General features: G+C 34.0%; 2 protein-coding genes across 2 annotated transcripts; one reads left to right on the top strand and one right to left on the bottom strand.

Moving 5' to 3' along the window:
- Nucleotides 1-429: 429 nt before the first annotated feature.
- Nucleotides 430-1,375, bottom strand: LOTGIDRAFT_174942 (hypothetical protein; the record flags this gene model as incomplete). The annotated part of the gene is made up of 3 exons (XM_009054831.1): nt 430-528; nt 784-1,115; nt 1,270-1,375. The coding sequence occupies 3 exons, from the start codon at nt 1,373-1,375 to the stop codon at nt 430-432; spliced, it is 537 nt and encodes a 178-aa protein (XP_009053079.1).
- A 4,652-nt stretch (nt 1,376-6,027) lies between these two features.
- Nucleotides 6,028-11,626, top strand: LOTGIDRAFT_174941 (hypothetical protein; the record flags this gene model as incomplete). Its single annotated transcript, XM_009054830.1, has 9 exons — nt 6,028-6,717; nt 6,931-7,787; nt 7,903-8,056; nt 8,551-8,682; nt 9,471-9,599; nt 9,756-9,944; nt 10,890-10,954; nt 11,453-11,454; nt 11,520-11,626. The coding sequence occupies 9 exons, from the start codon at nt 6,028-6,030 to the stop codon at nt 11,624-11,626; spliced, it is 2,325 nt and encodes a 774-aa protein (XP_009053078.1).
- Nucleotides 11,627-12,532: the final 906 nt, after the last annotated feature.

Genomic DNA, 12,532 nt, shown 5'->3' with positions numbered 1-12,532 from the left:
TGAAATAAAAGGGGGTCAAAATTGAACCAGAGTAAATCTCGGTGAGCTCTGGTCTAAACACACGTCTCTAAACACTGCCTTTAATTACCACCATACATCAAACGTTTTATTCATTTACCTACCTACCTCTACTGCAACTATAATATTGTTCTCTATACATCGCCTCATTTGGTCAAGTACATATATATATATAAATTCTTCAGCTTTTATCTCAGAAAGTTAAATTTGCTTTAAAATTGCATAATAAGCATGTATTGAATTCTTTAGGCAAATGCACGTTTAACATGAGATCAAGGGCTGTAATACTTATGTCTTGCCCATTCAAACTACAACATTTATTTATTGCCTAGGTAGAGGCTGGCATATTTCAAAAATTCGAACCCATTCCAAATGGAATACAGTAACGACCATGGAATGGTGGGCTTTAAACTAGGTACCGCGAGAGAGGTACATTTCATGGTAGATACTGTTACTGAGATTGCGTGCAATAGCACCACCTATACACACTATATGTAATGGCAACTTGCTCTGACAAATAACCGATTTCTATGCCAGACTAAACTATTTTAATATAATATTCTGCTTGTCTGGCATTACTAACAGTTCTTTAACTTTTAACGGTATTACAGCCAAAAGGCTACCTGTGCACGTGAGTAAATACGCTTTGATAACAACCTCTGTTAAGTGCACGCGTTTAAATTCTGCATACCGTTGTCTAATACAGTTTTATAGAAGCTAATATCGATATACTGTAAAAACAGGTGGAATAAAAGCGTTACTTACCAATGCTCCACAGAGACTCAGAGTTGCCACAGAATGAATGTTATCATGTACAGTTCCAGAGTAAAAACACTTGGAATATATACCCCCATCTTTAAATTCCTCAATAAAAGTCGTATTATCTGTCATTCGCTGCACCACAAATCCTGGTGCTATAAATTCCTTAGAACGAGATAAAATCAACACAAATTTTTTCCCCAAACCATTTATTATCAATTTTTCTTTTTCATTGAACCACGAATTTTGATTAGAATTGACACTTCGTTTGCTCATAGATCTTGGTACCAATTCCACCACTCTTTCCACATAAAACGAATCAAAATACTCCTTAGAAGCTGAAAAAAAAAACAAACAAATTATTAACTTTCATACATGTTTTGTAGAATTGAGGTATACCAACATATTTCACTAGTATACAAATAACAATGCTATATAACATTATTCCTGAAAATAAAAGTTCCATTACACAAAAAATGCCGGTACCTATACCTTGTCCAGTCTCTCTCCCTAAACTATCCCTTGACGATAGGCTTAGTGTCCGGGGTAGTGCCATCAAAATGCACCATAACCCCACTAAAGCCCTGCACAGAGGCATGGTCAAGTTTTAGTAAGGTACTTCATTCAAATCCGATTCTGGCTAGACTTCCACCAAAAGAACTTTTCGTTTTCTGTAGTGAAATGAATTTACTATAACACACACCCATTTTCATTTGCCGTCATTTTATTGGTTAAGAGAATGATGATGGAGCTGTCAATCAATATTTTCTACTATAGTACTCTCATAGTGATATACCATTACATTGTAAAATCTTTAGCTAGTAACATGTATGAGAACAATATATAGCCTAAGTTGGGGCCGTCCTTCGTTAATTAATTGATGATAAGTTTGTCGATCACTGACACAGTTGCTTTACTCGTCATATACACTAATAACTTTATCAAGATTCTTATTCCTTTTTCTTTGTTTTGGATATGACACCCGTTTATGGTTTAATTGTGAAGACCGATACATAAGTGCTTAACGAAATCCCAAACCTGTGTCTGCTCAAAAGTAATTGCTTGCCTATTTTCCAAGTGAGAACGTCTGCCTTTCCATGTAATGCTGGACATTTCCATAAACAACAGTTTGTTGCTGATATAATTCATCCAATAAGGATGAGATGGAGGACGGGTTCAAAATTTACGGATAAAAGCATCTTAATTCTTATCATGGGGATGGTGATCTTTAAGTGCTCAGTCTGTAGTACACGAAGCACTGATATGAAGTCCCTCAGATCTGCGTCACTGACAAAGAGAAACCGGAGTACAAATTTGATGGTTAGTCTCGATTGGACCTACAGATTAAAGACATGGTATAATTTTATTTTTAGATATCGCACTTCCCCAGGGCCCGCCTCTCAGTCCCATATCCTGTTGAAAAAAAAAATTTCTTTGTTTGGTATATTTTTTTAATGGTAGCCTAGTGAAGAGATATTCAAGTGCAAAGTTTCAAAAAAGGAATTTCGACCCAATAACGAGCATCCACAGAACAGCATATAGGTAGGTAATAATATCATACATACAGTCAAGTAACCCAATTTCGTGGAAACCTATTATTCGTGGATTTCCGGAAAGGATTAATAATTTACATGAGCGACCTTGCACGACCTCCGCATTAGTTTGTTTTGGTAAACATATGTTATCTCTACAATATCAGCTAGTAGAATGAATCCAGTAGTTTCAAGCAAGGTAAAATGTATTAATGTATACTTTGACAAATACAAAATGGTGGATTTCAGTATTACCAAACGTCACCATTTTTTATCGGCCGAATTTCCTTATAATCCCAAGCCGTAATCGGAATTCCAAGTGTCGTCTGCTAGAATGTAGTCCAACGAATGAAGTCATGTGATCAACTAGCGGATTCCGTGTCAGCTGAAAATTTCTATGGAACACAAAGTGGACCATATTCTTTTGTTGTTTCAGTGACTTTTAGCAATAAATCACGCTACGCATCTTATTTTGTCAGTCACTATTTTGTTTTTTTAAATCGTGGTTCTTGGAAGGAATTGTCACTGGTTATAATGAATTGATATTAAAGATAAATACTAAGAGAAGTTAATTATACCACCCGGTATCCATACAACGTGTTTTTCTAGACTTATTTATAGATCAAACATTGTACACGAAAATAGGTGACGCATTCTGCCGCCGTTGCCGAGTTGGTTGCTCATGAAATATGGGTCAAAGTGAAGGATTCATAAAGAAAATCGAAATAAACCAATTTTAATCATTTTGTAGAATATCTGAGGAAACATCTAAGACATAAAAAAAAATCCTTTTTTTAACTTTGACGAAATTCGGTGTTGAATCCTTATATCCACGAAAATAGGTTACACCACTGTAATATATACATGTCATCAAATACATGTAGTCAAAAATGCTATCTATTCAACAACATGGAGCAAAATTATTTACGTTGTCAGTCTATAGATCGGTTTTCCAAATTGTCTTTAAAGCCTGTGTCTACATCGCCATTTCATATTCTTAAATAGTCAAAAATCTCTAAAATGGCGAACGCTGTTTGAATCGAAATTTGTAGTTTTCAAAAGTATTTCAATAAGTTGTGTGATTTCAATTTGGGTTTAATGGTGATAATTTTTGAAAATGGAAATTTTCTGAAACGAGGCAAAAATAAGGATGTGAGAGAGTCGTATAAGATAACAGAAGATTCATTATTTTCCTCGGAAGTGGTTAGTTGTGATCGTACCATATCAAACAGAGTTATATCGATGTTCTAATTGGCCTAACTGATTTCACAATAACATGAATCAATATGTTGTTAATCGCGTATTTACTTTTCATAACAGAAATCCATCAAGCAACACATCTGCAACTCCGTACATACAAGACAATTCCGTCAATCAAAACTCAGGAGTAAAAGTTGTTATTATAGTAGTCGACTCCTCCACCAGGTATTTCGAAAAGATGAAGCGCATGTCAATGTCTGACCAAACAAATAAGCCAAAATGCAAGAAGGTAGGTAGATGCCAAGTTAACGTTCGTTTCCAGCGAGAAGAAGCAGATTGGAAGTATTTTTAAAGGAGTTCTTCATAACGAACATAAAATTTACTACTTCACATTCGAAGTTTGTGTCAAAAAACCCTGTTTCAGCAATTTCAAAGTTACTCGACCTCTAGCCAGAAAGTCCTCATCTCTTAAGTAGAACAAGCCCTATCATATGGGATGAGTTGTACACAACGTATCTTCTTGAAAAGACAAAACTATTGTGTCAAGCAAATTCTGCTGGCTCGTAAGACAAGATAACATGATGTTTCCAATAACCATGCTCACAATGTTTTACTGAAGGTTTTGATCAAGAGGGTGCAGACTACGAGGCAATCATACTGCCATGCTTTCACTATGTAAATTGATAAAAGATTAGACAGTTTGGGGCCAAAGCCGGGTTGGTCCGTTTTGTGGACAGACAGAAGGACATCGGGCCAGTGGCGTTTCTACGAAAAGGAGGGGGGGGGGGGGGAGGGGGGGATCACTGCCGGTTTTACAAAAATCTTATCATTGAGTTCTTAAATACCTGGTGCTGTTTGTTAGGCTTCCCTTGACTTGACCTTTCGGGGGTCCCTCCACCTAATGATTCACGGAACGCTATCTGTTGCATCGGCGTTGGCATGTTCCTTTATCTATCTGGATAATATCTACCATGCGGCGCTGATGGTGTTTACTGGTACTACAGTTGGTCGATTCAGAAACTCTCTCTCTTCAATTGCTTTGTTTTGGGCTTAGTAAGCCTAGATGGGATCTGTGTTAAGAGTTTTTCAGGGGTTCAGGCAAGGAGTATTAAAAGATCCATCGCAGTCGACTTGAGCGAAATAAATAATTGACCATAATAAAAAAAAAATGCGATAAAATTGACGTCGTTTAAAGTGATACTACATCTTAGTATTTACCAGTGAACTGATACATGGTGTCAAAAAGTTACAACAGATTCCGTGTAAAATTGGAAAATTCATAAGTAATTATTGAAAAACGCTTGATCTTAATATTAAGCGTTTTTCAAAAGTTAATTGCATATGTATGGATAATTACTAAGTTTTTTGGATTTATCGGATTATATAAGGATCCTGTTATTTATGACACCAGGTATTTCTACTGTTGAATAATATTATGCTCTTATTGGCCAAGTTTAAAATTCTTAAATTTTATGCTCCTTCTAAACGTAGTATATTTTGTTAGCATAAAAGACGGCAACGAAAGGCCAACTGTGATTTGTTTTATTATTAGTCGTCGGTGCGCTATAATAAAGTCAAGTTAATCCAGCAATTGATCTTATTCGTCCAAATGTCGGCAGTTCCTGTAGCCATTGAAAACTCAATCTTTTGAAAGTGCATTGTTATCAAAAACGCCACTAACAGTGAAACACTATGACGATCACAAATCAAACTCGACCCTACCGCAGGTGTTTCGGTTTGGACTTCCGGCTTTTAACTTGCGCGTGCGCAATCAGCTGTTTTGAAAACCGACGCATCGCTATTTTGACCAATTTTAATCAAAATATTTGTGTATATTTAACGGAATATTTGTGTATTTTCGAGGATATACCTATGGTTAAACAAACGAGGAATCGTTCCATCTCTACAATTGTGTCAGAGTAGGTAAGATAAATCATTAAACTGTAAAAACAGTGGACTTTATGTCGATCGGCTTTGTTTGTGTGCAGTTTTGAAAGAGGCGTTGCACCAACTTCCATTTTCTTTACATCTCTACTAATAAAATTCAAATAATAGACCTCTATATTCCTTTCTTATTATGAATAGGTGACATATTATCTTTAGAAATTTCTGGTAATTCTATTTTATGAGTGATAAAACTGTATACATTTCTGTAGGCCGCCATTTTGCATTTTTCATCTGACCTCCCAACTTCCTGTTTCATGAGGAAAAGACTTTTTTTCTTCAATGTACACCGGAATTAGATAAATCCATTGATGTAAAGACAAATCAAAATATCTTGTGACATGTTCTTTACACTGGTATCCATGACTTTTAGTTTTCAAGCCTTTTTTAAGTCTTCGAATCATCTAGGTTCATAACTGATTGTGCATGTGAATTTGACCTTTGACCTATTAACATGTAAACACTTGCCTGATGATGCTTTATTTTATCGCACAGATATGAGACTTGAGCACCTTTGATTTTAAGATATACTTTATTACACATCCAAATTTATTTCATAATTGCAGAAGTCCAAATGCCGAAAAAGACAGAAAACAATGAAGGGGAGGAGGTTCGACCAAAGATAGTTCTTGATTTTGATGTCAGATTATTCTGCCAGAACCTCAAAGCAACAAAACCTCCATATAAATGTCCTGTTGATGGCTGTGGCAAACTTTACAAAAGTTATTGTGGCATCCAGTTTCATCTTTACAATTTTGACCATGAAAATCCAGACAACTGTATTGTGTCCCCAGCACAAAAAGGGAAGAAAAAGAAGTCCAGATGGCATCACAGACAAGATCGACGATCACCAACACCTCCTGTGTTTATAAGATCACCTCAAAGAGATACTCTTACATACGCAGAGTCCCAGAGATTGGTTGAAATAGAACTTGATGGACGTATTCAAAGATTAGATATTCATGAACCTATTGAACTTATTTCTCAAGATGAAATTGACAATCATCACAATACAGAAAAAGAAGAGAAAACTGAATCTAAAACCCCCTTAAAATCTGGTAAAAGTAAAACTGTTGATAGTAAAAATAAAGTGCGTAAAGAAACTACTGTTCCCCCAGTCAAATTGCCAGAAGCTCAATTTAAAGTGTTAGAGGATTATGTTAAACCAAATCATTTTAAACCGCGTCCATCATCCTATTATAGGTATATTGAAAAAACATCTGATGAACTTGATGAAGAAATAGAATATGATATGGATGAAGAGGTAAATTTTAAAAATTATTCTGTATAAAAGATTTTCAGATTTAAAATAAGTATACAATATGTAATACAGCATAGACTGTTATTACAAAAGATCCTTATGAGCATAGAAGAAAGAAATTCCTTGAAAAATATGTCTGTCCATTTGGCCTTCCTTTACTCCTAATGTTACTTTTGTTTTCAAGTTTCTTCTAATCTTTTAACTTATTTCTTACAGGATCATTCATGGTTAGAGCTAGTGAATGAAACACGGGTTAAGGAGGGAAGTAATGGGGTGATCAGTCAGGAAGTGTTTGAAACTTTAATGGACCGATTTGAAAAGGAAGCATTTTTTCAAAGTCAAAGTGCAGGGAAAGACCAAAATCCTTCTATAGACGAGGATGCTGTGTGTTCTATTTGTCAGGATGGTGAATGCCAAAATAGTAATGTGATTTTATTTTGTGACATGTGTAATTTAGCAGTGCATCAAGAGTGCTATGGTGTTCCGTATATTCCTGAGGGTCAGTGGCTATGTAGACGTTGTCTCCAATCGCCATCGTTTGCTGTGGATTGCACTCTCTGTCCTAACAAAGGTGGTGCATTTAAACAAACTGACGATAGCCGCTGGGCTCATGTTGTTTGTGCACTATGGATACCAGAAGTTGGGTTTGCAAATACAGTATTTTTAGAACCTATTGACGGTATTGAACGAATCCCTCCAGCCCGTAAAAAATTAACTTGCTATATATGCAAACAGAAAAGTGTTGGTGCTTGTATTCAGTGTCATAAAACTAATTGTTATACAGCATTTCATGTGACTTGTGCTCAACAGGCGGGTTTGTATATGAAAATAGAACCAACCCGGGAACCAGGTCCACATGGGACTGTCCCTGGTGTGCGGAAAACAGCGTATTGTGATGTTCATACACCAGCTAATTCAGACTGTACTTCGATGTTTGATGATGAAGATAAATCTATGTCAGCTAAAGAAGCCAAGGAAAAATCTAAGATTAAAATGAGAAAAGCACGGAAAATTTTAGCAGAAAAACGCAACGCCATGCCTGTTGTATCCATACCCACTATTCCTCAATCAAGGTATAGTATGTCATTTGCTTAATGCTTGAAATATCTTATATTTCCATAGTGCTTCACAGCTCTGGTGCATTTAAGCTTCTTGTTAGGTATGATTTATCTTCATTTTCTCTTTCAGAATCTCAAAAATAGCATCAAAAGTTTCTCTCAGTAAAAAAGAACAATTTTTAAAGAGATTATTAAGTTATTGGACATTAAAGAGACAATCAAGAAATGGTGTACCTTTATTACGAAGGTTGCAATCTAATCATATGGCTAGAAATAGAGATCAGGTAAATTATTTTTTTTCTTAATAAGAATATTCATATCATAACACCTCAGTAAAGGTTTCCAAACGTAAGCTTATATTATTGCACACCAGGTCCTAATGTTCCTGTTTTACCAAAAAAGCCTTTAATGCTACCTTAGACAAGTTCATAATGAAAATGTTTAGACAGAAAATATCATATCATTATACTATATAAACAGAATAATGTCAGTGTCTGTCCATCATATTCCTCCATATATACTTTTGTTGTTGAATTTACTTATTGGTTTTATTTGTTACAAAATTTTAATTCATGTCGATTTTAACACATTCATTATTGTTTGTGAAATGATTTCCTTTAAGCTTATTTTATCAATTTCATTAATTATCGTTTTTTTGTCATTGTGTTGCCTAACAAATTACGTGTCTTTTTTGTTGTTGTTTTATTTTTTTAGACTTTGTTCTCATATCAGTTTTCTTTTTCGTTCATGTATTTAGCATGACAATGTTTATTTCCAGACCAAGAATGATCAACAAAGCAGTGAATTGAGAGATAAATTGAAATATTGGCAGAGATTAAGACAAGATTTAGAGAAAGCCAGATTATTAGTGGAATTAATCAGAAAGAGAGAGAAGTTAAAGCGAGAACAGGTAAATATGTGTTTATTAATGAAAGTTTTTTTCTTGTTTTATGGAGTACCCACTTTCTTAACTGTTCAAAAATCAGTTTGTTACACCATAACTATATTGAAAGAACATTGTTTAAACACATCTCAAGACATAATGAAAGAAACAAACTGTTCATTAAATCTTAATTATTAGCTTAGTTAAATTCTATAAATCACACTGTCAGTGGGTCCCTTGGGACCTCTCCAGAAAGTGTGTCACCAGCATCAAGATGCAAGACAATAATTATGTCATTAGTGACACTGTGTCACTCTTCAACTGGCATATAATTAATGACATTTTAATTATCTCTTGAAGCACACTGTTCAATTTTTAATGATTTCAATAATTATGATTTTCGTTCCTTATTAACTGCAAGTTTCTTTGTTATCTGGAAAATTTGAGCAGAATTAAGAGATTATCAGTCCTTAACTAAGATTTAGTCAAATCTGAATTAGTTTCTTAAGATAATTGCATTGAAAGTTTTCTTGGTACTATTTTCAGCAATAAATTTCCTTTAGGGGTTAACTGACTTTTCCGATTGGGAATTCTTCTGTGACTTGAAAAGTCTAACTTAGGAAAAAACTTCCTACTTTCTGAAGAACAAATGACCATGGAAAAAAACTCAGTCCTTTTATATTGCCTACCATAGAAAGTTGATGCTCTGCAAAATATTTCTTTTCTGTCTGGTTTCCCAATCCTATTCTTTAGACTAACCTTAATTTTTAGAACTGAATTAGGCAAAATAGATGATATATGTTTTTGATTTTCAGGTACGACTGTATCAGTTAGCAACTGATATGAAACTACAACCATTTGTATTTTTATTACGTCAAACAGTAGAACAACTCATAGATTGTGATACTGGTAACATCTTTACTGAACCAGTCTCACTGAAAGAGGTTTGTAGTTCTCAAACTATTTATTAATGCATACTCAAGTATCTTATTGTTTGAAGCCTTACTGGAAAAAACCTATATGCCCAAATATAAGATGTTTTTTGTCAAATTTTTCTCTGATCCTATGAGATGAATTTTCTGATCATATATCTATTACAGGTACCAGATTATTTAAGTTATATTGATAAACCAATGGATTTTGAAACAATGATGAAGAAAGTCAATGATCATATTTATAAAAGTATAGATGATTTTGAAGCTGATTTTAACCTGATAGTAGCTAACTGTATGAAATATAATTCTAAAGATACTGTGTTTTATAGAGCTGCTATTAAATTACGGGATCAGGTATGTCAACTTTCCTTTGTCTATGGAGGTTCTCAATATGTGGACATTCTATTTTGATAAGCTGTAATGTATATATAAGAAATGAAAGAAGTTCTGGTACCTGTAGTGAGCGATTCGATGACAGCATTAAATTTTTTTTCATAAAATTCAACATGTCAATCAAGGGCTTTTATAGAACATATTCTACTATTCAGATCAAAATCATAATTCAATCTTTCTCACAATAGAAACATGAATGTCCAACTCCAGTATACACAAATAAAAGTCTGTTGCGGCAAACTAACGAGAGACTGGCAAAATGGTAAAACATCTGCCATGAAATTTTTGCGTAAGGAATAGGTTTGGATGATCTTATTTGCTATTATAGAGAATTAAATTGAAATTGTTGTAAATAGTAATTCTGGCACAATAATTGAAACGTTATTAAGATAATTGACTAATATAATAAGATAGTAAAAGTTTTTTAGTATGACATGATGAATCATTTACATGTAACATTAACAGAGATATAGATATTTACTATGAAAATAAAAGGCAGCTATTAAGAATTTATCAATTTCTTGTATATGAATTATTTTAGTCTTATCAAGTTTGGTACAAGTCTTTAGTACAGTCCAGCTGTTAGCTATATTTTATAATACTGTTAAAATCTACCGTAATCACCTGTTATCATTCTACTATTCCCTTTAGAACTTCTAACTTTATAATATATACTATTTTACATTTTAATTTGGTACATATTACAAGTTCAAGGTCAGAATAAAACTCTGTTGATGATCGTCCATAGTGGTACAAATTTGTGTTAGTTTTCTCCATGTGATTCATTGTCACAATCAGAATGCAACTTATAATGCTTGCTCATAATTGTATAGTTCTCTTCATGAAAGTAGTACTTCCACATGTCAGTTCATGGTTCTACATTTTTAAATCATTTAATTGTATTAGGGTGGTACTATCATGCGTAGTGCTAGAAGAATGGCAGATCAGATTGGATTTGATATGACTACAGGGTTACACGTCACCAGTCCACCGAAACGTAAAGATAAAGAACCTATAGTATATGAAGATTGTAAGTATTAGGTTATATTTGATCCCTTAATTAACAAGTGGAATACAGTCAATTGCAATTTCAATGGATATAATGTCATCATGATATTGATAACCTGTGCCTTTGAGCTTATATCATTCACGATAGGTTTAGTGATATCAATGATGCTCATAACTGATATCAATGGTGCTCATAAGTGATATCACTAATAATGATATCAATAACATTTAAGTTATATAATGACCTTCAAATATCATTGACCTCTGATGATATCAATGACTTGAGTTGTAGGAATGATTTTGTAACTAAACTGAAAGCTGAGTGACTGTTTTTTTCTTATTACTCAAATGATTATTAAAAACCGAGTGTTTAATTCTGGAAAATGTTTTACTCTAAAGAGGAATGTTAGTAGTAAACAAATGTTATGTAAGAACATATGAAACCTGTCTTGTTTCTGTAGAGGTCAGGAAGGGTGGACTTGTATTTGTATATCATATTCACCAATATTTATGTTTTCCCTCTTTTAGTTGATACTTTTATGATGAAAGTACGAGAAGGGACCCCCCTTGAAGAACAACTTAACATATTACTGGATAAAATGGATGAAACACAGGCTGCTCGTAGTGGTGAGTGATAAGATTCTTCATCACAGCATACTTCTTTATTTGAATTACATTTAATCTATAACCTATTCTATATGCAATATACTAACTTTACCTATTGTTCATCATCTTATACCTAGAACATTTCTCCTCACCGTGCATCTCATTGTCTTTTAATCAAAGTTCTTTGATTTCTATAAATAAATTTCTATTTTCCAATCATTTTTATATTAAGATTTCAATTCATGTCAATTTGGAATGATTTAAACTTGACATGTGATAATTTAGGTAAGAAATCCAAGTTTATGAAGAGGATAAGAAGAGAAATTGTTTCTATACGAAGGAAAATGGCTATCAAGAAAGGACAAGCTGATACTGATGATGGATTTAGTGCTGATACAGGTGGGAACTGACTAATCTTGTAACCGTAGGGATTTGTAATATAGATTGGCCATTCACTATATGCCTTGTTTTTTTGTTTTCTGGTGGAGGTGTGTGTTTATTCAGTGGAAGGTTTTAATTCCCATGTGATTAGCAGACATGTTAGCTGTTATATACATGAATTAAACTTAAATTTTCCAGCCTCTACAACTGAAGCTGTCTCTACAGATAGTGAATCTCCTCCCCCCTCACCTATTCACAGTCCAAATAAATTAACATCACCAACAAGGAATAGTTTAAACAGATCACCTGAGAAGTTTGCACCAGTATCTAAATCAACACCGGGTAGTAGAGGTCGAGGAAGAGGTCGGGGTAGATGGCGAGGTCGTGGTAGAGGTGGTAGACCAAGAATAAGTAGCAACAAAAGTGAATCTGAAAATGATCATTCCACATCTCAACAGAAAGCTGGTAAGTAGAACTGAAAGAATATAACCTATCAAGGACAAGAATTTTTATTTTGTGACAATATATCAATTTATCTGATAATACTAATGTTA

The sequence above is a fragment of the Lottia gigantea genome, assembly GCF_000327385.1.
Source record: "Lottia gigantea unplaced genomic scaffold LOTGIsca_227, whole genome shotgun sequence".
Classification (NCBI taxonomy): Eukaryota; Metazoa; Mollusca; class Gastropoda; family Lottiidae; genus Lottia; species Lottia gigantea.
This window is presented reverse-complemented; position numbering and strand designations above follow the sequence as displayed.